This window comes from Phalacrocorax aristotelis, chromosome 4 (assembly GCF_949628215.1).
Source record: "Phalacrocorax aristotelis chromosome 4, bGulAri2.1, whole genome shotgun sequence".
Lineage (NCBI taxonomy): Eukaryota > Metazoa > Chordata > Aves > Suliformes > Phalacrocoracidae > Phalacrocorax > Phalacrocorax aristotelis.
The window spans coordinates 75,147,973-75,174,729 of record NC_134279.1 but is presented as its reverse complement, the minus strand read 5'-3'; the positions used below and the strand labels follow the sequence as shown (position 1 = coordinate 75,174,729).

General features: G+C 39.0%; 1 protein-coding gene across 2 annotated transcripts in view; it reads left to right on the top strand.

Moving 5' to 3' along the window:
• Positions 1-26,757, top strand: part of NSD2 (nuclear receptor binding SET domain protein 2) — an 81,300-nt gene that overhangs the window by 12,065 nt on the left and 42,478 nt on the right. For both annotated transcript variants that reach the window (XM_075092059.1, XM_075092058.1), the window contains exons 2-3: positions 3,766-4,391; positions 21,810-21,975. In XM_075092059.1, the coding sequence (XP_074948160.1) occupies positions 3,795-4,391; positions 21,810-21,975 (763 nt within the window). In that variant the 5' untranslated portion in view covers positions 3,766-3,794. The remainder of the gene's footprint in view (positions 1-3,765; positions 4,392-21,809; positions 21,976-26,757) is intronic.

Sequence of the window (26,757 nt, the reverse complement as noted above, 5' to 3'; positions counted from 1 at the left end):
GGTGGTCTGGCATGAGTGCACTTAATTTAAGTACCAAATCTAATCATATGCTCAGCTGCTTCAGGACCTTACTCTTGCAACTCTGATCAACCAGATCTTGTCTGTGAACTATCTCTCTTCGTTCTTTCACGTCCTGTCTTCTAGATCGCCTTGCAATAATTCTAAGCTCACAGTATTGCTTGGTTATCCGTTGTTGATCATTTTCTTTCATCACCCATTTTCTTCTTTTCTGCTCTATTGTTCTCTTCCCACAAAAGAGCCTAGTCCTTTTTCTTGCTTATGGTATAGTGCCACCATGAATTTTAGATAGCAAAGGTTGTGCAAGGCTGGTTACCTTACAAGGGGGACTGAGATGTGTATCAGCAGTTTCCCTCCATTGGTGTTCTCAACGAGATGGTGTCTGACCTGCAAGTTGTCCTCTACAAGTCTCATCTCCCCAGTGGGACTGTATCTGCTCACATCTATTATCTTTGCCCATTATTCTGTCTCTTACTTTGAGCCTCTTCTCATTTGGCGCCGTTAAGTCTTTTTACAAGGTCTATTTTCCATATACTATAGCTGTATCTACTGGTTCTGATAATCTTACTGTCTCAAAATACTGCATTTGTCGTTTTATTAGCTATTGCCCTGTATAGTTTGCTTCCTTTTACCAGTTATACTCCTGGATCATTGTCTCTCTAGGCATCAGTGATTTCAGGGGTGTTTTTCAGTGCTTTCAGCTGATTTTAGTGACCTGTGTTAGACTCATTAACTGGACCTTCATTCACTGAAGTTCTAAAATATGCATGCTGTGTATCTTCAGACATGTTAAGCAAATCAAGGTAACCCCTAAAAGTTTAGGGTCGTTCACTGCATGGTCTTACTGGCCTTCATATTTTTGTGATATGGAATTACTACCCTGAGGTTTATTAGCTAAGAGAGTAACTTGATTTCTTTAAGCTATGACTTTTCACTTAGTTGTTTAGTGGTCATTGTCCAGACAAGGCCCTGAGCAGCTTGATCTGTGCTGGCCCTGATTTAAGCAGGGGACTGGAATAGATGATTTCAGGAAGTCCCTTCCAGCCTAAGTTATTCCGTGACTCTGTGATGATTTTTAATCTCAAGAGTTTTGAAAATCTTAAGCTATCACTTTTTTAATGCACCCTGTGTTTTGAGATTGAATACACCAGTAATGTAGTCTAATTCGATTATTTGTCACTTTTTTTTGAGTTGTTCTGGTCTGCCTCAAGCTTGATGGCTTTCTAGCTTAAATAAGCAATGAGTGTAAGAGTTATTATTAAGCAGGACAAAAAACCACTAGTAGAATTATGGATTAAAACAAACAAGTTACAAAATGCGGATGTCTCAATCCAGAAATCTGGACCCTGGTAAGCAGCTAATGGAGACATTTTAAAGAATGTTTTTCAATTTAACCGTGTAGCTGATGGACAGGACAAAGTCACACAAGGCATTTTTGGTGATGGTCTTCTTGTGAGAAGCTGTGATTAGCAGCAGTCTGTCAGGCAGGGAAGTGGGGAGCTGCAGTGTTTGCTGCTCTGGCTGGTTCAGGCAACCACTGGATGGCGTCTGCAGCCGCAGAAAAGCTGCTCACTTGTAGACTTATTTTTTTAGATAGAGGGGAATTTTCATGCCCAAATCAAATCTGTTTTGCATTCTGTTTTACTCTGTTAAGAATCTGTGGGAAGGAAGTACAGATTTTGCAACAATTCAGTGTTTTGGGTTTTTTTTAAGGAATTCTGCTGTCATCTCCGTAACCATCAGCATCACATGTTCCGTAATGGGTTTGCCCTTTGCAAAAGATTTATAGAATTTGTCATCAGTTGTTTCTTAAAATAAATATGATTTCAGTTAAATCTGCTGAATCACAGCTTGAAACATTGTCGTATTACTAATTAGGTTGAGAGTTGGTCTCATGTCCGTGTTTTCAGAGAAGATCTTGTGAAAGTACATGAGTTCTCTTTCGATTTAGTGAGTTCTTTGTTCTGTTGTGGTGGAGTTTTGAGTTTCCTTTTACCTCTGACTCCTCTTCAGAAGCATTAATACAGTGGCTGGTTTGCACTAATTTTATCAGAAATTTTATTGGTAATTCGGACTTCATCTGGCTAAATAAAGATTAGAACCTTTCCTGTTGCGGATTCACTTGACGTTCAGGTATATGTCTTATTTTGTTTAATGCCAGCTTTTCAGGCTGCTGTTTGTCCCTGGAGAATGGTTTTCATCTTGCAAATGAATCTGTATAGCATGTATGGAGAGACAGCCTTTTATCTTGTTAGGTTCCTTAGAGCAGCATGTTAGGGAGATGGGAGCATTTGCTAAGGAGTGATGGAGTTATGATTTTTAGGTTGTGTGTGTGTGTGTTTGTTTTTTTCCTCCTGGATCTTTGTGCATGAAAAGGTTTCATGTTGGCCAATTGCTTTGAGTTCAGGCTTGACACCCTGAAGAAGCTTTGCCAGGCTGGGCTAATGCTCAGTTATGAGCACTTGTATGTTGCTCCTCCTCCTGATGTAGAGGTAGCAAATATGCAAGTTTCAGGAATATGCCAGTTGTAAGTATTATAACTGTACACTAATAAACAAGGTGGTGAGATTCAGAAGATATTTCTTCCATAGCAGCTGACAATTCAATAGTTATTCATCACAGTTTTTACTGCATTTTTTTGGAAGCATGTGAGACTAGATTTGATGAATTTTTGATTCTATGTGACAGTTCTTGGAGTTACTTATATATGAAATTGGTTACGTTGAGCATGGGTATGAAAATTATTGTGCTGAGTGTTCGTAATATTTTATGATGGTGTATTTCTCTATATCATGTATACACTGGACCTGGTAATATGAAGAGTCTATGCATATGAATTTAAAAAATGAAAACTATCATCTTGCCTGGTCTAGGAGCACAAAGGAGTCATTCTACCAGATTCATTTGTTTGCTACAATAGTGTAATGTTGAAATGGGCATGGTTAGCTTTTAGAACCCTTGGAAAACCTGTCTAGGACAGATGATAGTGCAGTTTTAGCTTGTTGGATGTTTTCAATCTTCTGTATAAAAAATGGACATTAGATGATGTTGCTATTAAAAAGCTGAAACTCCAGCAGTTGCTTTGACCATTTAAATTTTGCACAGTGAGGCCACTGGCCTGAAGGATCAGCTGTTTCCCAGTGGGCTGGTGTTCATGATACAAAATATGCTCACTTTTTATTCGTTCTCATAGCCAGAATGCTTTGGGATATGTCTGAAGACTGAGCTGTGTTGTCTCCTCAGGAGGTGTGCTTTGATGGAAGAGAATCTTGTGATGCTGCTGTCCATGGTGTAGGTGCTACAGTGACACAGCCTGTGGGGTTTTTTTATGCTGGCGCAACCTCTTAGAAATAAACTCAATTGTTTTACGTTGCTATTAGTGATACTATCTTAGGTCTAACTCTTACTTGTTTTAAACAGTGCAATAGCTTTGAGTAATTAGTGTGGTTAAGACTCATGCTGCAGATTGTTAACAGATTGTTCAAATGCAAGCTGTGATTTTGCTCTCTGCTTTTGTTTTAATAAAACTGATTCATCAATCTATTTTTCTTGGACTTTTTTGTAATGCATATTAACAGGTATTGAAGTATTTTGGTTATGAAGATTGTAACCAACACTTTTTTTAGTAAAACTTGAATGAAGTACATTGAGTGTTGTATCAGTGCAGACATATCTATCTGAATACTTGTTAGCTTTTGGTATTTATGTATTATTAAAAATATTCTCTGTCTTTTTGTCTTAATATAGCAGTGTAAGACTGGAAACATCTGGGCTGAATGGACTTTAGCATCAAAAGAAGTTCTCAACTGTTAACTCGAAAAATTAATTACATCAAAATGAAGCAGGTACCAGAGATCCTTGGAAATACCAATGGGAAGACTCAGAATTGCGAAGTGAATCGTGAGTGTTCTGTCTACTTGGGCAAAGCACAACTTTCTGCCACTCTACAAGAAGGCGTCATGCAAAAATATAATGGCCATGAGGCTCTTCCATTTATTCCAGCTGATAAATTGAAAGATCTAACCTCTCGTGTGTTTAATGGTGAGTCTGGGGCCCAAGATGCCAAGCTGCGCTTTGAATCCCAGGAAATAAAGGGAGTTGGAACACCACCCAACACTACTCCTATCAAGAATGGCTCTCCAGAAATTAAGCTGAAAATCACTAAAACCTACATGAATGGAAAGCCTCTTTTTGAATCTTCCATTTGTGGAGACAATGGTGCTGATGTGTCTCAGTCAGAGGAAAACGAACAAAAGCCAGCAAACAAGGAGAGGAGAAACAGAAAAAGAAGCATAAAATATGACTCCTTACTTGAGCAGGGTCTTGTTGAAGCAGCATTAGTATCAAAGACTTCAAGCCCCACTGAAAAGAAGGTAGTACTTTTTTTTTGGCTTTCTTTATGTTAATTATAGTGAGATTTCATTTGTTCATATGCTAATCTTCATTTCGGGTATTTCAGTAGGTGCTTCCCACAAACAGGTTGCTTTCTATGATACTTTCTGTTTGTATCACGAAGGACAGGTGCACTCTACTTCTAGCCTAGGCAAGAAACACGGAGCAGGAGTACCCCATAAATTCTGTTTCCATAAAAGTGAAATAAGTCTCTAGAGCAAATCAGGGCATACGGTAGCATGGGGTGTATAAAACAGAAGCTTCATCCAGATGTGCAGCCAAGACCTAGCCAGGACGTGCACCTGGGCAAGGGAGCTGGGGAGGCCTATAAATTTAGAGATGGACTTTAACTGTTGGAACATGAGGTATTCTGGCTTCCTAATAACCAGGTTTTTCAGAAAAAAAACCCACCCTATTTCTATATTCCTGGTTCTGAATTAAAGGAAATTGTACTCAGCTGTCAGGTGGCTGATAAGGTAGGCTTTTTACCTTCAGATTTTGGCACTTGTAATGTAGTCCCTACCCTTATTTGTCATCTGAAAAGAGCTGGTTTTGCTTGCTCTATAACCAAGTTAATTATATTGATTGAAAAGGTCTAGATACTTGTATTAAATGTCATTAACTTTTGTGATCAAGCTCATCTGGTTTTTGCTTCTTTTAAACACGGGCAGAAATAGAAATTTCACTTCTTAAAATTTGTTTTACCAAGCTGAAAATAAAAATGCTGCTGGGAGCCCTTTTGCCCCTTTATTTAGTTTTTGTTGCTAGACTCCATTTAAAGGAATGTGGTTTGCAACCATTTTATCTCGGAGGAAGAAACTTACATAGCAGGGATACTTCTGTGTACATTAAGTTTCTATATATTAAGTTCTGTAACGCTGGTAAATGTTAATGAATGCTTTGGCTAGCGAACAGGTCCTGTTTTTACACACCTTAAACACAAAATGTATGTTACAGCTTTCTGTCAATTGCAGGTTTACTAGTTAATGTTGATTCTTTCTCCCAAGGTCACACGTGCAGAGAAGCAGCACACACATAGCTGCTGTATTACTGATTTTAGTTACCCTTATTTTTCATTAAAACTATTTAATGAGTGAGTTTACAGAACTGTAAACATTCTTCTAAGTATCAGAAATATTTATCATTTATTTATGATTTGAATATATAATTCCTTCTAGAATGATCAATACTGATGTTTTCAGAAATTTTGTGAAAGAGTTTGTTTAATTTTGTCAGGGATAATGTTTTAACACTAATTGGTTCAGACTTTTCTGAATCACTACTCAGAGGTAAAAAGATGGGTACAGTTGGAGTAATTCTTTGTCCTATTCATTGTTAATGAGGATAAATTGACTAAAAGGTCGTATATTTATTAGCATCAACAACTCTAGCATATTTGTGTGCCTTTATTTATTATTTTTTTTTAAGAAAGAGGAGGCAACCTTTAATATGCCCATCCACACAGTTTATTCTGAAGCCTTTCACATTGGTTGTTGATTAAGGGTGGCCTTTGATTTTTTCCTGGTGAGCAGCTCGTTAAGATTAAAAAGAAGGGTTTGTCTGGCTTCTCTGAGTTGTCCTGTGGCCAGAAATGGTCAGGAGAAAACCATGTCAACACTGTGTCCCAGGGTGCTTGAGACTTGATGGCTGGAGAGTGATGGGGTTATTTGTTCCTGTGCCAAATCAGAGAGCTACCAAACTACCAAAACTGGACAACTACCTGATTGATCTCGGACTTTGCAATATTATAACCTGGTTCTTTTCAGAGCACTTGAAACAGAAGGTCATGCTTTTGCCTTTTTTTCTTGCATAGTGCACTTTAAAGCACAAAGGGCAAAAGTAAAAGCATTTGAAGGTCACAAGATGTTGTTTTGTGATGTAACTCCCTTGATTGTAAAAAGCCTCGGGCTTTTCTTTCTCTGACAGGGAGAGTTTGCAACTGTGCAGGTTTAAAATAAAGGGAAAAAACCCATAATATAGGGAACATGCCAAAGGAGTTTTTTCAAATATTTGTCCACTTATAGACTAGTGATAGACATGTTCTATGTCATCATAACTCTGCAATATCTTAATATCAGTGTTCTTTGGTTTCAGGCCCCTGCTCTAGCTGTTATTTCATTGCGGACATCCAAAGCCTTAATGTTACTGCATCATACTGTGGTTTTTGTGGCTGCGAAGTGGAAGTTAGAGAAATACCCTTGGAGTAAAAGCTGATTAATTTTGCACTTGGATACCTGTTTATTGCAGGTTACAAGTGAATGCAGAACCTGTTTGTCTGGTTTTGTTTCTTGGCTGGTTTCTGTCTCAATTTGTCCAAGCTCTTACTCTTTTGATTTAGCAAAAATCACTGGTTCAAATACTGCCTTTTGTGTAAGGTAATTATATCTCTGTTTGATGGACATAGCAGATTACTATCTTGCTGAGGTGAGAGGCATATCATTTAACAAATGTTCCAGTGCTCTGTTGTTGGGTGTTCTTGTTGCTTGGGCATTTTTTGTTAACATAAGGGAAGGCTGCTTAAAACTTCATCTGCAAGTCAGTTTTCAATTGGGAACAACGTGATCTGCCCAGCTCTGACGTGAGTCAGATTCCTGTTGATAACCACCACCTTTTCCAGGCCTCTGGGAATCAGCTGTGCTGCTTTCACTGTCCCAAGGTAAAGGAGAGGAAGTGCCTCTTTCCTTCCTCCCCTCCTGCCTTTTACCCTTCTTCCCCCACCCCTAATATCTCTCCACCTGAGGAGTTTACTTTAAAATCCAGGCCTCTTCTGATATCGCCTGCCTTAGCAACTATTAGGCCAAGACACTACACTGATAGTGGTCTGACACCGCTTCCAAACGTGTTATTGGTGGTAGGTATCACATGTTAGATGTTTGAATTGATGCCAAACCCATGGACTCCGGTAGTTGCCCGCTTGATAGTGCTGCTCATGAGTAGCAGTATGCTTCAGTACTAGATTTTTGCAGTGGCTGTTTTTTGAGCCATTGTTTTTGTCAGTTTTTGCAATGCTACCAGTTAGGAATGAGGACTTTCCTAGATTTTTCTCACTCAATACTTTTGTTAGAAGTGAAACTATACTATTTGGAGGAGAATGGCAGAGGTTTATTTCATATACTAATATGAAGTAATCCAAGTCCGATCCTAGAGCGCTCCAGAGTTTCTGTGTGGGATATAGAGTACGTATATCTACAGCTCTCATGCTGGTGGTCCCAAAGTATGTCTGTGCTAACTCCAGGAACAGCTCAGTATGTGATACTGGCACATATGAGCTTGTTTTACATAAGACGGTTTGGGCCTGCAAGTGACAGTTTGCCCTTTTGGCATGGCTTCCTGGCATGGCTTCCTAGCAGGGGTGCAGTAGCTCAGAAAAGCAGCAATGAATGCTGTGTCCAGAACAAACCTGGAAGTCCACACCCTGCTAGACTTGCTGGTTTAGGGATTCCAGCAACATGTACATGATCCAAAAGCTGTACCTTCCACATAGCTTCCTATCCAGTGTTCTTGTAGCTCTCTTTTAGTATTATACCAGAAACTTGGCAGTTTGTTACTCTTTCTGCTTGGTACAGTTGATAATGACTTCGCAGCAGCTACACGGGGGCAATTTCAAGTTACTGTAGAATTTCCATTAGTCCTTGACATGTGTTTATGTTGCCATTTCATCTTCACAGAGGAAAAACTGTTCTGGCCAACTCCATTCCATTCTATATTTACATAATGTTATAGTGTCTTTCCCAGTGAATGGTAAAGATTCAGAAACCAAGTAAGGGTAGAATAGAAGCAGTCTGAGGATTACCTGCTGCTTTTTATGCTTCTGTGCTAACTAATTACAGGAAGATGAGGAGCACTGAAGGTGGTGATGTTGCTCTGATGCTTGCACCCAATCAGTGGAGATAAGCAGAAACCATCAAGTTCCTTCTGTAAGATTGGACAGCTGTGCTCATCCGATATTTGATTATCCTGTTATAGCTGTTACAGCCAGATCCTGAGGTGAACTTGTTTTGTTTTAATTTCAAAAAATAAAAAGAAAAAATAAAGTCAAATAGATGTGTCTTTTTCAGAAGGAGGCTTGCTTGATTATTTTTCATCATCAGTTATTAGGAACTCCTGGTGTAGTACGATTAGCGAACTTGTCATAAAATGTGCAGCTAAACTACCATGGGAGTCAGGATCTGTAGTTGTAGGGTAAAATGAACTCAGTTAAATTTTCTTTTTTAGTAGGCTGTTCTTGAGGTGTCAGATCCTGTCTTCAGGCGGATGGTAACACAGGCTGCCTGGCTGATGTTATCAAAATCCCAAAGGAGTAGGAGTAACAGTAAAAATCTCTTCCGGGTGATCACTTCAGGAGCAAGAGAAATAACTTATCCTTTTTGGAAGGGTTCCTGAGCTACTGTTTTGCGTTAACCCTTAGTAAAGGATTATGTTATTTATGCCTTGAAAACTTGTTTGTGCTAAGCACCCCGCAATGTGCAGCAGTAATTGTTACTTTGGAACTTTAAATTGTTTGTTCTTAATGCCTCATTGGAAAAGTATCTTAAAGAACTACTTGTAGGTTAAGAAGCACCAAAAAGCATACAGCGTCACGAGTATACTGGTTTGGGGGGAAATTAGAAGCTATGAGTATTCTCAGAGTGGCTACAAAATTAGTTACAGAAAGCTTAAGTATTTGTTCAAGGCTCTCCATACCAGTCTTCCTGTTCTTGTACGTGAAAGTGGCTGAATTAAGTACACTTTCTGCGTAAAACTGTCATCTCAATATATAATATGTAAATACTTTTGTTTCTCTCTTCATAAAGACGTTGGTGGAAGAATCTAAATCAAATATGAAATAATATCTTGAAGTGATGACAAAAATGCTGTATAAGAATAGCTCTACCAAGCTGGATAAAGGAGCCGTAAATGCAGCACCTCACCTCGGGTGACGTTCAGCAGAGGATACCTAATGGAGAGTATAGACATGGCAAATCATGGAGTGATGCTATCTTTAAATACCTTCGGCCTCCAGCAGTTTGTGACTCAGAGGTTTACAGAGCTCGTGGCTTTGTATTTAATAGCTGTAGATGGTTAAATTAGTGGAAGAAGACCTAAGGTTTTCCTGAGCCAGTGTGAAGTTTTTGCATCCATGACATTAAGTAATAGAGCAACAGAGGAGCTCTTTTTCCTTTTCAGTTTGCTACCTACTTGTTTCACTCGATTGTCTTGTATCACTAGAAGTAGGGTTCATGGACAAACCTCTCTATTTCTGATAGTTTTATAGATTTCTTACAAACCTGCTCAATTTTTAATTTCAGCTTGAAGAGGCCTAGTGCATTGTTCCACATGTAGGAGCCATTCCAGAATGTTACTTGCTGTTATCATCCTTTTTCTGAACTGGGATATCCTATGGGTTCTACTGTCTCTTTTTGAGAATGAGGGACCAGAACAGTACAGGACGTTCAAGATAGAGTTGCCTGTGGATTTATACAGTGGCACGTTAATGGTCTTCTATATTGTTCTCAATTTCATTATCTTTCATTATAAATAATACTTAGCATTTGACTGATTCTGAACACTGAGCTGGTTTTCTGTGAAAAAGAGCTGACCAGATGTAATCTGACTCAGATTGGAAGAATGTCAGCAACGGTTGCATTGTTTCATACTCATCTTTGGTTTGTGCATTCCAGGACTACTTCCATGTTGTTTTGGTCTTTTGGGCACTATGGTGGACATGACAGATCAAATAAAGTGGTGAGCAGGCCATCTCCTGGACGAGCTAACTTCCCTTTACGTCTCAACAGCAGATTGTGTGCCATAACACAGTTGAGAGGTTAATGACACTTTTTTTGGTTTAATTGGTTTTTCGAGTTGACCGGACTTACTCTCAGTCGTTGCACTGGTAGTGTCATGATTTAAACGAATACTGTCATCTCAGCATCTCCTCTTCACATTGTATTGACCATTACCAGTTGGTGTGGCAAAGGAATTTGCTTGTGTTCACTGCTTTTCTGTCCAAGATACGGTGAAGTCTTTCTGTTGCTCTGCTCACTGTTCTGCTTAGTCAAAGTAATGCATGTCTAACTTCTGTATTTAGCTGAAAGTTAGATCTGCAGGTCAGGGTTATGTTCCTTGGATGGATTTACAGGCAGATTTTTAGGAAACTTCAGTGATCTGTACCAGGTGTCATTTCTGGCCCCTAAAGCCCACCTTTTGTCAAAAATGAAGGATGCTTTATAGTAACCTTTGAGCAAAGTAGCAAAAGCAAAGTATTTTGATCTGTCTGGGAAGAGTGATATCAGCCTCCTTTACAAGTTTCTTTGTTCTGGAGTGGATTTCACATCGGGCATGCAAATTTTTGGACCTCCGAAAGAGACCTTTGTTCATAGACACCAATTTTATGTTTGTCCACTACCATGTTTCATTATCTTCCTGTTATAAATAAATAGGTCTAATGGAGCTAACATTTATATTTCTGCTTTTTGAAAATACTCAGAATACCTACAAGAGTTGTTCTCTTGTACATCATAAAATGGGCAGTAGCTAAAAGTGTCAGTTGTCAATAACAAGGAATTAATTCCCTTTTGAGAAAGACAGTTCAAAGAAATGCTTTGCTTTGGAAGCCCAGTGCAAGAGGGGAAAGTGGATCTTGCACAGACAGTTGTTAAACAAGCCATGCTGCACTTGTGTGAAGAAGGGAAGTGAAACTGTGGCCTCATAGCAGCAACTAATGCTAGAAAAGCTTGTTTCTTTGTTGTTTTGTTTAGTTTGGTAAATAAACATCAACTCGATTGTATGTTGAGGATGCATGTGGTTGAAGTAAAATAATTTGGGGTTTTAGTTCTTGTGGAATTGGTAGCACTTTGATCACGTGCTTCGTGATGTTTTACTGCAATGACTGCCCTGTTTTAATACTCATATGGGGTTGGAGCTTTTCTCGTTGGGGTTTCCCAGGTTTTCTCTACATCTTCATTGCTGAAAATAAGGAATGTTTCCGGAATCTGCTTTGGCATTGCCAAAGCAAGGTAATGTCTGTCCTTAGGTTTTTTGGGTTCTCCCCCTCCCCACTTGCCCCTAGGCTGATTAACCACTGACACTGTTTCTTGCATTTCATGTCTAGAAGAGGAGAGCCTCCTAGGTATATGTAACGACACAGCCTGGATGGAAACTGCTTGTGCCTGCTTTTAGGTTTGGGGATTCATTTTAAAGGTCTCATCTCAAAGGCAAAGCGGTACTTGGACTATATCAAGTTATTAGTTAACTAACAGAGCCACTTTATGCCAAATCAGCATTTGTTCTGTTTAAGCCTAGACAGCTTCTTTCAAAAGTGTTCTTGTTGCAAAAAAGCATAGAGATAAATATCTGCCTTCACCAGCAAACAAGGGTCTGTAAATCTAGTTGCCTGTTGGCAGTATTATCTGGGCTTGGGTTTCTCTGTTTTCTACCAGGAATATTAGGATTCATAGTATCTACCCATGCTACCTTGGATGTTTGTGAGCTACTAAGAGGAGGATATCTGTTAAGAAAGTGTTTTGGAAAAACTCTTTCCTACTGAACTCTATAGGGGCATAGGAGAGTGCTACGGGTAAGGCCCTAATACAGATTCTGACCTTGAAAGTATGTGAAACCATTGTTCATGGAGATAAAAAAATACATATGGATATGGCATTCTGAAAATCTGTAGGTACGCTGAGATGATATAGCTTTCATTCTGGTACCCTATGTGAAATTCATACGGAAATTATTCAGAAATAACTGTTTCCCATGCCAAACTTCCTCATGGCTCCAGTTATGCTATTCCAGACTTCTGTAGCATCTCATATCCACATTGTCTTATATACCCAGATACTGCATCAAAAGTTTAAACTTTTAAGGGTGGGTGAAGGTTAGAGAGGTTGGATGTAGGCAGAAATCTTTTTCTAATACTTGGTATAAAAGAAGGTTTTATTCATTCTGATCAAGCCTTATCTAATATAAATTTCTGAAACTTGGAACCTTTCAATAATAAGCCAGAAACTTACAATTTAAGAGGTCATCTAAATGTAAATGCGGAAGTTTAGTAAAGCTGCTCAAAGAAACTGCTCTCCAGATTTTTAAGAAAGATCGAGGATTGGGAAGTGTTCCAGAACTTCCATCTTACTGTGGATTTATCTGTGAATGATTGAATCTGTTTCTCTTCAACTCTTTTCTCTGAAAAAAAGGTTGTATCCTAGTTACCGAAATACCGCGTGAAGTTTATTTCTAAAATACTTACTTATACAGTGTTTGTATAAAGGAAGATTGCTGATTTGGATAGACAGATTTGTTTTTACATGTAAAGGCATCTTAAAAAAATTTCTCATCTGCTGGAGACTTGCTAGTGAGGGAACCAAAGCCAGAAAAAAAAATTGAAATGTAACCAGGAGTTTAACAGCTGATTTGAAATACAAATTTGAGCTTTGATCTTGTTTTAAAAATCGTAATCTACATTATGATCCCTGTCTAAACTGAAATGAATTTTTATTGTCTTCTGCTTGCTTTCCCTCTTGGAGGGGAGGGCCTTGCGTGGTGGTGATAATCAACATGCTTTTGCTTTCCACAACTGCTTTAGATGAGTTTGTGGAAAGAAATGGAGGAAACAGACCTATTGCAACGAAATCTACATTTGGTTTCAAAGAGCCTCAGCCAGCACAGAAGAGTTTTCAGGGGATCTGCAAGTAGAACAGTGGTTTTCATCAGCCTGTTCTTGTCCTTTCATTTTATAGCTTTACCATCTAAGCACTTTGAAGAAAAATAAATAAATCCTGGTTGTGGCAGCAAGATTCAGACTTAGAGTCTTCTGCAAATGGAATTCTTCACACTGCCAGATTTCTCCCCTTTTTAGTAATAGAATAAAAGAAGTTGTTAGTAATAGAAGATAACTTTAAGAAATACACTTGACATAATTGCTCCCAGAATTGAATTTGGAAGGTTTTAGTTAGATCTCTGGCTTGGTATACACCAATTAGAAATCTGAAAGACTAACAAACCAACCCCCAGTATGGTTTGTTCAATTTTTTTTGTTTTGATCCGGACTTTTCATGTCCTCTTCCCCCTCATTCTACCTCACTGCACAATATAATGCATGTTTTACGAGGGTGTGGTAGATTTAATTGTGCAGAGTTTGATGCAGTGGCCTTTTGCAGGCTGCAGTTTTTGGATGCTCTACTAAATTGTCCCTTTCTGTTTTACTGAAGATGGAACACAAAACTTTGCCAACTCATTGCCTCTTTCTTCATGTTGCCTCATCCTTCCCCATTTTGTAGTAATAATTCAACATTTTCTCTTAATCTTCTTGCAAGGCTCCAGTTTATTCTGTAGTCTTCTGCCTGAAATATTCTCTCTGTAGGCAGTGTTTTGCTGAATATGTAATTACACAGCATTCTTCCATTAGATAATACACAGAATAGGACAAGACAAAGTGGAAGAAGTTATTTTTATTCTTAATACATTCAGTTACTCATGGCTTACTATCGAAATATACTCCCCCACGTCCCAGAAGGTGGGAGCTATTTGGCTAAACATGGCTAAACAGGGCCTTTAATGACTTGTCCTTCTGGAATAAACAGATTTACTGTAATGTGTGAATTCTAATCGTAAAAAAAAACAGCAAACAAAAACCACAAAACACTAAGGCAGTTATGTTTGTGAGGATACTGTATTTTTATAGATGGAAACATTTAGAATGAGCACTGGCCATTTCTTAACAGGCTTAAGTTGTCACCTTTTTCATTTGAAGCAATAGTGTATATTGAGGGTTTTGCATAGATTTTAATCAGCTGTAGTTGTAATTTTTTGTTTTGAAGTGATTTGACTTTATGAGATTTTTGTCCTCAATCACAGAGTGAGAAGAAGCCATTTCTCTGTCCTGAATGACAGGGAGTCACTCATTGGGAAAGTAGTTGCATCTTTCCATTACTTTGACTGAAGACTGAACAGTGATTTGTCTTTTGTCAAATGAAATCCCTGAATTTTTCAGGAAATAAGCTTTTCTAAGAACATAATTGCAAGGGTGGTTTTTCAAGGAAGAAACATTTGGAATCATTGTCCTATTACATAGTTTGTTTGCTTATTTATAGCATCCTTAATCATTGAACTCAAGTGACAGAACAGCATTACAAAAATAAGCTTTTTTGTTTTGTTTGTCCCCTTTTCTCCAGACAAACCTACCACCTCTCCTGAACCTCTGAAAGCAATGAAGTTTGTTCTACAACCACTTCCATAGTTCACTATCTTTCCTGATAGAGAGGCAAGAGCAGACAACACATTTTTACCTGTTGGTTTTTTTTTTTTTTTTCCACAAGTCCATGATAGAAAATAGGAGTATTAGTGGATGAAGCACTGCACAAGTAGATAACAGGACCAGAATAATATGTGGGTTTTGGTCAGCAAGAAACGTTATCTTTTCCATAGTAAAGAAACATGTTTGACTGTCTAAGTTTGTGTGTTCTAACTTTGATTCAAAGTGCATTTCAATGGCATATATTCTGTTTAGCGACCTGGATTATTTTGTTTTAGTTTCTTTGTAATACTATTAGATTGTTTTTTATTCTGGAGTGCAAGCAGACCTCCAGCAGTCTGTGTTTGTAGCATGGCCTTCTATTATAGTGCAGTCCAGTGGAAGTTCTTTGATACAGGATGGGATTGAATTGAAAATGAAAACAGAATGGGAGATATCAGATACCCGCAAGTTGTTCAATATGTACTTCCCCATTGTGTTACACAAGAGGAAAGCATTTACTGTCTTCACTTGTTTTAACTACTCAAATCCAACAGGGAAGCATACCAGAGGTGGAGAAATGGAGGATTATCCGTCGAGACCTGCAAGGGCATAGCCAGAGTTTGCAGAGATGCAGTTAGAAAAGCAAAAGCCCAATTTGAATTGAAGCTGGCTGTGGACGTGAAAAATAACAAGAAAGGTTTCTTCAGACATGTCAACCACAAGCAGAAAAAGAAGGAAAACATAGGCCCACTGTTAAACGGAAAAGGAGAGTCAATCGCCAATGATGCTGAAAAGGCAGAGGTCCTCAACACCTTCTTCACCTCGGTCTTTACCAGCACTGCAGGGTCCCAGGCTTTGGGAACAAACTTGCCGATTGATCCAATCACTGACCCACCATCAGTGAAGGAAGAGTTAGTACGTGAATTACTACAGGAGCTTGACCCCCACAAATCAATGGGTCCTGACACCAACCACCCGAGGGTGTTGAGAGAGCTGGCTGACATCATCGCAAGGCCGCTCTCCATAATCTTTGAGAAGTCGTGGAGAACCGGGGGTGTCCCAGAGGACTGGAGGAAGGCAAATGTTACCCCTATCTACAAGAAGGGCTCGAGGGAGGATCCAGGTAACTATAGGCCCATCAGCCTTACTTCAATCCCTGGAAAAGTTATGGAATGAATCCTCCTGGGGGCCGTCACAAGTCAATTGAAGCACGTGATTGGGAAAAGCCAACATGGCTTCACTAAAGGCAGATCGTGCTTGACAAACCTGGTGGCCTTCTATGACAAAGTGACTTGCCTGGTTGATATGGGGCAGGCAGTGGCCATTGTTTACCTGGACTTCTCCAAGGCCTTTGATACGGTCCCCCACAGTCTCCTCCTGGAGAAATGAATGCGTTACAGCCTAGACAAGTGGTCTGTGCAGTGGGTGGGGAACTGTCTGACAGGTCACACCCAAAGGGTGGTGGTAAATAGCTCTTTCTCAAACTGGCAACCTGTCACTAGTGGAGTCCCCCAGGGATCAATATTGGGCCCAATGTTATTCAATATCTTTATAAGTGATCTGGATACCGGCATCAAGTATAGTCTGATGAAGTTTGCTGATGACACCAAGCTGAGTGGGGAAGTAGACACTCCAGAAGGGAGAGCTGCTCTGCAGGGAGATCTGGAAAGGCTGGAGGAGCGGGCCAGCAAGAACCTTATGAAGTTCAACAAGAAGTGTAATGACTTACACCTGGGAAAACGTAACCCAGGAGTGCAGCACAGACCGGGATCCACCTGACTGGAGAGCAGCTCTGTGGAAAGGGACCTGGGGGTCCAGGTGGACAGAAAGCTCAACATGAGCGAACACTGTGCTGCTGCGGCCAAGAAGGCCAACAGGGTGCTGGGTTGCATCAAAAAGGGCATCACCAGCAGAGATAAAGAAGTCATTATCCTGCTCTACTCAGTGCCTGTCAGGCCACACCTGGAGTACTCTGTGCAGTTCTGGTTCCCGCTCTGCAAAAAGGATGTGGACAGGCTGGAAGGGGTCCAGAGAAGGGCCACCAAGATGATCAGAGGACTGGGAAGCTGCCATATGAGGATAGGCTGAGAGAACTGGGTTTGTTCAGCCTTGAGAGAAGGAGGCTCAGAGGGGATCTCATCACCATCTACCAGTACTTAAGGGGTAGTTACAAAGAAGATGGAGGCTCCCTTTTTACACGGAGTCCCATGGAGAGGACATGGGGGGATGGACACAAGTTGCTCTTGGGGAGATTCTGACTGGACACCAGAGGAAAATTTTTCACAGTGAGGACAGTCACCCATTGGAATAATCTCCCCAGGGAAGTGGTTGACTCGGCCACGTCGGACGCATTTAAGAGTCGCCTGGACAGGGTGCTGGGCCATCTTGTCTAGACTGTGCTCTTCCTAGAAAGGTTGGACTAGATGATCCCTGAGGTCCCTTCCAACCTGGGATTCCGTGATCTGTTCTCTATGTTTTTTGTCCAGTATTAAATTCTAGTGGTGTGTTCTTCACCAATTCTCAACACTGTTCTTTGTCTAATCCCTTTTTGACAAGTCACCATTAGATGAAGGTTTTTTAATGATTTCTATAGCTTTCCAAGTTTGTATAGCGAAATAGTAGCTTATTGATGCATAAGGTAATTTGCAATAGTTTTGAGGTATTATAATTCCTTGCACATGTATGCACACATACATATATACACAAAATAGATAATGATAATATTAGGATCTCTACTGTACCACTGATTTCTTTAAAAGGGATAAAGTTATCTCAGTCTGACACCATGTATTAAGCCTTCTAGGCGTTTGTTTAAAAATATTACCCTTGTCCCTTGTTTATTAATAACAGGATCTACAAATCTAAAGCTCTCAGACAGTAAAGATGCTGCCCTTAAATGCATTTTTCTTTGGTCATTTTAAGATAGTGTTAAGCTTTGAAATTACCCATCACTCATGGCGTGTTCTTGTCTCGTCATATTCATTAGTCAGACCAGAACTAAATGGAAAGTGATTGGATTCCTTTGATCAGATGTAGGCAACGTTAATTAAACACCAAAGTTTTCTATGGCAAGCCACTTCTTTGGGCTGGTAGAATGCTGACAGCAGTGTCATAAATTCTTGTCAATCTGCCTGTCAGTCATTCCTTACAAAAGTGCTGAAAGAAATGACAAATAAATCTGTGACATGTTAAAGACGGAAGGCATGTTAAATTTTCTTTTCTTTTTTGGTCCTTCTCAGCCTAGTGCAGCTGCTGGCCCAGATGAGTTTTTAAGTACACTGGTACCCTTCAAGGCATAATTTCTCACAGGAAAACTGGTTGCAATAAGGGAATTACTCCATTCCACACTCCACACCTCCCTCAAAAAATAAACTTAAAATCTGTCTAGCTGCCTTTCAGAGTTTCATTAGGATACTAAATCAGAAAGTCAGGAATTTTGATGTCTGCCATACAGTGCAGGGCCTGTCAGATGGCCTGTGTTCAGTGTTAGGACTGGTCTATGTGGGTGTCATCGCCTGCTCACCCAGGCTTTGCCCGTTTATGTAATTTCTCTGCAGTCTAATGTTTGAAAGGGGAAAAAATTTCCCTGGAATTCCTTCCCAAAGTAGAAAAGAAATATGATCAAAAGATGTTTCCTCCTTCTGTTTAGCATAACTAGTTTAAAGTTTGGGGCTAAGGTTACTGAGGTGATAGTTGTGTGAGAGGCTGCAGAGCTTGCCTATAATTAAGGAAGGAGAGGGAGGTGAAATTCTGTGACTAAAAGTGTTTGTGATTACTTTTGTCAAAACTGCAGTAAAAGGTAATGGGACGGGGTTATACGCAGAGCAGTGCAGACTTACTTAGCAGTGGCAGCAAGCAAAGGCTGTTTTGCGCTCCTCGGCAATACAGAAAGCCCAGCAGGCTTTACTTTGTTGACATTTATGGGTAGGAGATCTAATAAGAAATGAGAACAATTTCAAGAAATAAAAAATCGCCAAAAAGATGCAAAGAGCCAAAAGTTGAGGAGAAGGTATTTTAAAATAGTTTGATTTTTGTGTGACCTTCCCTTGCTTTACAGTTGTGCTCTAAACCAGGAATCTCCCATCTTTGTTTAAGTATCATCACAGAAAGAATTCATCAGCTACTGCAGGAGGAGGTATTCCCCGTCTTTTGGTGCATTCACACAGACCACCAAAAGTGTGCTTCTGGTCCTGCCTCTCCATCTTCCACAGGTGCACAGTTAGATACCCTGTTCTGTCTGACTATGTATTGTTAGGAATCAAAATTTGCTTAAATAACAATTCCTGTTTTCTTCTGGAGGAAAAAACCCTGCAAGCCAAATTACTTTTTTCTATACCACTTTGTAACCTGAATGGTGACTTCCTGTTCTTAAAACTTGGAGAGAGTACAAGTATCTCATAAAAAAGCTCCAGCTCTTGTCATATGAGAACATAGATGCCATCAGGGGACTGGGTGGCAAATCTGTTTAGAGATGCTGTCTTCTTCCCATCCCATCAATAATTTAAAAAACCCAACCTGGAACTGAAGTAAACTCTATGCATGTGACTGGTTTCCAGTATCTAGCATTCTTCTGATGTTTTTAAACATTTAAATACTTAGGTATTTAATGCAACGCTGGCAGTTTGCAAAAATGTTTTTGAGAGAAGTATTGAAGAAACTGTTGATGTCCTACAGCTGCTTGTCTCAGAAGTACATGCCAGGAATTCCACCTCACTGTTTACTGTTGAGATACCTATTAAATAGATCAGAGTAATTCCCAGAATGAGAAAATCAAACCAAACCAGAATAATGGGGGAAAGTAAGATGGAAGTGAGTGAATTCATGGTGATATTTTCTATAGATTTTAAAATAACCTCATACGAGAGCTCTTAAAAAAATTATGTATATAGAATTCTGTGCTCTATTTTGCCATTCTTTTAAAGTATGTGCATTTCATCAATAAAAGAAAAACAAATGCAGCAAGCATTGTATAGATAAACCTTGCAGGTTTTATCAGAGCCTGGCATTTTCAAGGTTTTTTTTATCATGATCCAGTATAGTAAAAGAATTCTGGGCATATTTAAAATTCGTGAAGTGCTTGTAGATATATTGAAATGCGATATTCATCCCTGTACTGCCACTCCTTGTAGCTAATGCTACAAGGACTGCTAGAGCCTTTTCATTGTTCCAGCCAGCTCCCTCTCAAATTGTATTCATAAATCTTTGCAGCTTAGTTGAACTTTTTGAAAAATGCAGAGACTCATAAATTAAAAATGAGATTCAGAATCCTGAGTAACTTTTACATTTCTGAAAAGTTAACTCATTCAGAAATATTTTCATCCCATCTATTTAGTTTAAATGCTGAAGTCAGTTTGTGTGTGTTAGGGCTAACGTTTTTCCGGATCTGTTCTCGGCATATGCATCTCTTAATTTTTAGCTTTAAGCATAACTTTTCATGTTATGTTTAACTGCTAGAAGGAGCATTTGATTTTTCACATCTGCTTGGAATCTTTTAGGTCCATTGAGACTGCTGGACTTGAGGCAAGCTCAGTGGGAGGGGTTTTCTGCCGGTCTTACCAGAATCCTTAGAGAGCCAAAAGCCTTGAGACATGGGAACATGGCTGTAGCTGGAGACACATGAACCAAGTCTGAATTCATCAGAAAAGTTGAATCACTGGATGAGTAACTGTCCCTAACAATCAGATGACATAGTATTAGCATGTGTGTTTACCAGGCCTAGCTTTAAAAACTTTGAGGAAAGGAGTTTCTGAGTACATTAAACTTTAGGTGTTTTGATAATCAATGTACTGCTATGTTCAAGTTGCAAAAAAATCTCTGTGCTGTTGCAGCACATCAAAGATTTCTGTTGTTTGGGTTTAGAAAATAATGTGTAATTAGTTATGGTAGTATTCTCTGGATTTAAAAATCTGTGTAAGGTAACCTGATCTACTCTGATTCAATATAATGCTCCAAATGCTTGTTTCCGCATTCTAGATTCCCGGTTTCTTAGCAGCGTTCTTTCCTCTTGCCATTTTAAATTAATTAACGCAGACTTTTACTCCATCTCTAACATTAAATCCACTGAAATCTTGAAGCTCTGGTCTGCCTTCTGAATGTTGAGCTGGTACTACGCAAGACGAACAATATACTGTGTTGCACATAAGTTTAGTACTAGAAAAACAAAAAATCCAATTAAAAAGATGTGATTTTTTTTTTACAGATATCTGTAATGAGACGCTTTCTTACATTCAGAGTTAGTGCTTGCCTAGATAAAGGCGTTCATTATTTATATCAAATAGAACAGGTGAAGCCAAAAAGACAAAATATAATTCATGAAGTGGTTTTAGTTGGTGAATAAATGTCTGTGTGGCTGAACCTTGTTATGATGCAGTAAAAATGTGTGCCTACCATAGGGGAACACAGAACTCCCTTGTAGTAAAATCTATCCCTTGAAGTGGAAATAGTTCCGTAATTGTTTTTCAATAGCTAAAATGGCTTTAAATCACCAGCTGAGCACTCACAAACTCTCATTGTTAGAACTGGAACAGAAAAAAAAAAATCTTGCAAAAGGGTGTGAGGAAGGGTTCATGTCATGAATTCTCAGTATGTAAAAAGGCAGCTGAAAGATACAGAGTTTGGGGTTAACTGGTTATTTTTGTATTTTATATTCAGACATAAAGACAGTATTTCAGTCTGTTCTAGTTTGGGATTTTTAAGGTTTTTTTTTTAAATCTAAGAATACATTTGTGTGCATAGCACTTAACTTGATTAGGGAGGTTGGCTCTTCCGCTCTTCGTCTAGTGCTTAGTTAATGTGTTTGAAATTAAAGCCTTCCTGATGATCTCTCAGCAGTTATTCGAAAAGATGAAGGCAAACCACAGCTTACTTGCCAATATGTCTAACTAAAAACAAAAAGATAAATGGAACTTGGAATTTTTTTGCTGTGAGAGAACAAAAACTATGACTTAAAATTTGTATTACACTTGAAATACAATTATTTTTTGTTAGGGAACATGACAGCTTTTTACTCTGGTGAACTACTTATTTCCCTCTGTCCATTACCACTCTGTTTTTTACATATAATGAGAATGTTTAAACAGAATATGAACTGTAGTTTGTTGTTTATTATTGTGTGCTATCTAGTAATCCTAGCGCATATCTGAAGAAATATGGTGATAGGGTTTTTTTCTTTTTTTTTTTATCTTTTAAGGCTCCTGCTAAGAGAGATCCAGCTCAAAGTACCGTCAAAGAAGACAAAGTCCATCTGTTGAAGTATAATATAGGAGATCTAGTGTGGTCAAAAGTGTCTGGTTTTCCATGGTGGCCATGTATGGTTTCTGCTGATCCTGTTCTCCATTCCTACACTAAACTAAAAGGTATGTCAGCGATGCTACAAACATCCAGATTTCTTCAGGTGTACATTACCATTATTTTGAGAAAATCACGTTCTTCATTTTATCTATTCAGTTGTATCAATAACTGAATCAGCTCCTTGTTGTCAAGAGGAACGTTAAAATTATGTAAACATTCTTGAGCATGTAGCAGATGGAGCTTTCTTCCCCCCCCATGTGTGTTTTTAACTCTGAATATTCTCCAAAAGATACCAAAATTTGACCTATGAAACTGTGTGGAGTCTTATTGAAAAAATGATCTGATGGTACTTTCCATTGTTTTTATGGAGATGCCTGGAGAAGTTGTATGGGCTAAAACTTTTATTACAAGTTAATGGGAATTAAATACTCCCGATGATTGTGCTTTACCAAAAGCAATCCGTAATTCAGGCAGCTACATTTTCTGTGATTCATAGAATCAATACTGGTATCGACGACGTTACCTGATTCTGAATGCAGCAGCTGTCAAGTGTTAATGAAATTTTTTAATAGGAATCTGTCTGATTTCTTAGTCTCATTTGCAGCTTTGTTCTCCATTTTGATACCTGAAATTTTTGAGGCTTCTCTGTGCTGGTTGTGGAATAAAAAGTAATATCGGTTGGAAAGGACCTCTAAAAGTCATATGGTCTCCAGGTTAGAGCTCAGGGCCTTGTCCAGTCAAATATTTGATGTCTTCAAGGATGGAGACTTTACAGCCTTTCTGGGCCACTTCTTCCAGTGAATGGCAGCCATTATGGCAAGCAGACTTTCCCCTTTATCTAGTTGAAATTTCCTTTGTTTCAGCCTATGTCCATTGCCTTTTTTATTAGCACTGTGTGAATCAGATGGATTAGGCACATTTTACCCTTTGTGAGTCTGTGCTGGCTATTCCCAGACACCTTCTTGTCTTTCATGTGCTTGGACATGTCTTTTAGGAGAGCTTGCCTCATAATCTTGTAGGCATTGAGAGTAAGCTAGTCAGCCTAGCTTGTAGTTCCCCAGATTGCTGTGGTTTTTCTTGAAGATAGGTACAATGTTTGCCTTTTTCCAGTCATTGGGTATCTCCCCTGATGGTTGTGACCTTTCAAAAATTATAGAGATCACCACTGCAATCGCATTGGCCAATACCTTCAGCTCCTTTTGAGGCATCCCATAATCTCATAGATGTCCAATTTGATTAAGTGCTCCCTAGCTTTTTCTTAATAGGTTGTGGGTAGTGTCTCAGTCTTGCAGTCTTTATCACTAGGATAGGGGATCTGAAGGCTTGGGAGTGGATGTTACAGTTTAAAAAACAAACAAACCAACCCCTGAGACAGAGGAGGCACAGAGTACTGTACAGAGTACAGCCTTTTCTGTGTCCTTTGTCACTCAGTCTCCTGCCCCAGCGAGCATTCCTCAGCCTTTCTGTCGCTACTGTTGTATTTACAGAAAATCTCCTTGGTGCACATTGCATCCCTCACTAGTTTTAACTCCGGCTGAACACTGTAAACTATCTTTTTACTATGTTTATGGTAAACTGTACTGACAGTTTAGAAAACTTGAAAACAGAATCCAGAAAACTTGCAGATGAAGGAGAAAAGCAAGGAGTTAATAGGAATATCAAACCAAAGTAGGAGCACATAACTTTGTTTTGATATTTATGCTTCTAAATATGTTTGTATTTATTAGATCAAGCAGAAGTATCAGCTTCCATCATTACAAACAGAGTAGGGCATTTACTTATCACTAGCGATTTCGGTAACTTTGAACTATGTATTCCCAGGTCTGGGAAAGGAGCGTTTCTGTAGGGTTTTTTTTAATGGAGGTTTTGAGGGCTGCTTTGAGAACTTGAAAGATGGACTAGAATTACAACTAAAATTTGCATTGGAATTACAAATTTCCAATGTGGAGGGACTGTAAATGTGTAGGATTGGAAATCAGAAAAATGTTGACGCTTTGGAGGTGTGGTCTGAAAAAGAATTTCGTTTCAAACATTCATAAAATTGCTGCAATGGTTATTATAGACTCCTCAGGCAAATTTTTCTTGTAGCAGCCTTTCAGAGTTTTGATCAGGCAGTCCCTGTGATTTTAGTCTTTGGATTATTAGGTCTATTATGAGACAGAGCTGGATTTTGAGAGAAATAAAGCTGGCTGGCTGTTCCTAACAGAATTGCTCTGTTCCTTGAAAGGTTTATGCTTCATTATCAAGAATCATTACTGTAGCTTTTTATAGTAAACTATAGAAAATACATCTAGCAAAAAATGTCATGTCTGAATGCAATCTGTGGAGTACTAACAGAAAGAAGGGCCCGCATACTTTGATGTGTTAACTTCTGTCTCTTTGAAGTAATAAGGATGATGGTCATTTCTGATTCTGATATTTACTGTGGAGTTGGCTTGTGGCCTACCTTTTCCTTCAGGACGTTTGACTAGGTCTGGGCAGCCATCACAACTGATAAATGCACACTGATGTGCTATTTCCATCAGTATGTAATTCCAGTCTTGTATTATCTTCAACCTACCATTTACTATTGAGGCACTATCGGAAGTCTCCTGTTCCAAGCAGAAGAATTCTTTTATCTGGGAGTTGTAGAAGAACTGAACTAGGTCTCTGTATTTCTCATTTCTAGGTTTAGGATCAACGGTGTTTATAAACAATCTGAATATCTGGATACTAATACTTGATTTCATCATTCCAGCTGGTTAGGCTTGAGAAAAGTTTGTAACTTTCAACTTGCAGGATGTACGCTTTCATGTAAGAAGGCCCATACCGACTAAAGCTCCATCTCATTCAATGTCCTGTCTCTGACTGTGGTCAACCAAAGATGCTAGGGTACAGAAAAAAAGAAGTAATGATGGGTGGTCCCTGGAACACTCTCCCAGTCCTTCAATAACTAGTGGTGCCAAGATTCTGTGAGCCAAAAATTAGGTCTTTGTAAAGACAACCCTTAATGAATTTCAGTATTTTATGCAGGAGCATTGATATGAATTCAGCCCACAGAAGATTCACGAATAGGTTCCACTGATTCTAGCGGTAGGCCCTGTTATTTAGACTCCTTTATTAGGCAGTTACAGCTGTCCAGCGTTATATTGTAAAAGTGACAGAATGTCTCTGTCTGCCTGGAAGTGGGCTGTTGGCTGCTCAGAGGCAGATCTTTACAGGTAGATGTGAATGTAGTCCATGGCATCTCTCTGTCTGCAGCTAGGACATCCTGGTAAAATACAAAAATAATGCTTTATTTCATCATAGACAGATTAAGTCACGAGAGTTTAGTAGTCCCTGGTTAAGCAACATTTTCTGACGAGGACAAAACAATTACTGTGCAAGAGAATTGCTCCTGACTCTGCATTACCAGAACATGTGTTAGACTACTGGATTAGTTTTGTGATGTGTACAGTCCCAAGACCTTTCCCTTTGCCATTCCTTTAGATTCTCATATCTGATCTCAAATGAGTCGTTATTGTTCTTGCAGCAGTCATGTATGTTTTTTTTAATATATGTATATGTATGTATGTAATGGTTAACAAATATAAATATGTAATGGTTAATAAAACTTACATGCATGCCATTTATTAGGTTGATTTTGTATTACCATTCCAGATGCCACATCTTGAGACAAGATCAAGCCCCTTTAAAAATAACTACTGGCTGAGTAATTACAGAAAGAGAGTTCTTTCTAAGTGTAGAAACCCCAGAAATAATAGTGCATGAAGCAATCAACTAGATGTATTTGCCAGTTAAGGTAGAAGACATGCAGTGTATGAATAAACTAGCAAAATCCAGACCAGTTTGAGGACATCTGTAACAGAGAACTGTGACTGTTAGTTGCTCTTACTGGGTAGACATCCTTACCTGATTTCCTTGTCCTCCCAGATTACGTTAGACATACTAATGTGGTGACACCTTGAAGAACCATAGATACTGGGGTGGGGCGGGGGTGTTAACTGATTCTTTTTTTCCTAGCAGGATTGAATATACAAACACAGAAGTGTAGGTCATGACACTACAAAGGTTACAACCTTTTCTATGTTTAAATGAGACCCCAGTTTGAACACTTAAGACAACAAATCTGCAAGTTTTAATGAAGGAGGTGCTAGAGGATGTCTTAAGTCTCATTCTCTTACCTCTGCCTTTTAGAAGTTTGTTCTTAACTGTGAACTCCTAGGTGAATTTGGAAGGTGTTGTCTTCCCCCTTCACTATAGAATAGCTGAGATCTTTAGAAGAGGAAGGCTGTATGCCTATATCTTACTACAGTGAGACAGTATTTCTCTTTGCAGTCTTAGAAGAATTAATGTTTCTTGTCTAGATTTTAGAATTGTTCTCTTATCTTGCCACTCTCTCTTCTCTCCCTTCCACCACTCAAATCCTTTTCATTTCTTGCTTTGATTCCTTAAAAAGCTTGGTTAAGATGACATTGTGATTGCAAGTGTTAAAACTAGCTGAAGTCTGTGTTTCTGTTGAAGAATATTAAAAGATGAAGTTTAGGCCAATCAGAGAAGAAGCTGGGAGCATAGGCTATCTAAGCTTTGGAAACTTTTTCAGATGTTGCATTTTCAGAAACATCCAGGCCTACATGTAAGTTAATATACATGGAAAGCACTGAGAGATGATTGTAACCTTAAGTTAATTTAGCAAAGCATATTCTTTTTTTTGGAATTAAACTATTGGGCTTTTGTGTCAAACGTCATAGATTATAGCTCAGAGACTTTCAAGTCACTTAAGTGGGTTTTTGAAAGGTTACCCAGTTGTACTGTTCTTTTGTCATGGTAACTGTAGCAGCTTACAAAAGACTTGAAGTCTGAAAGTG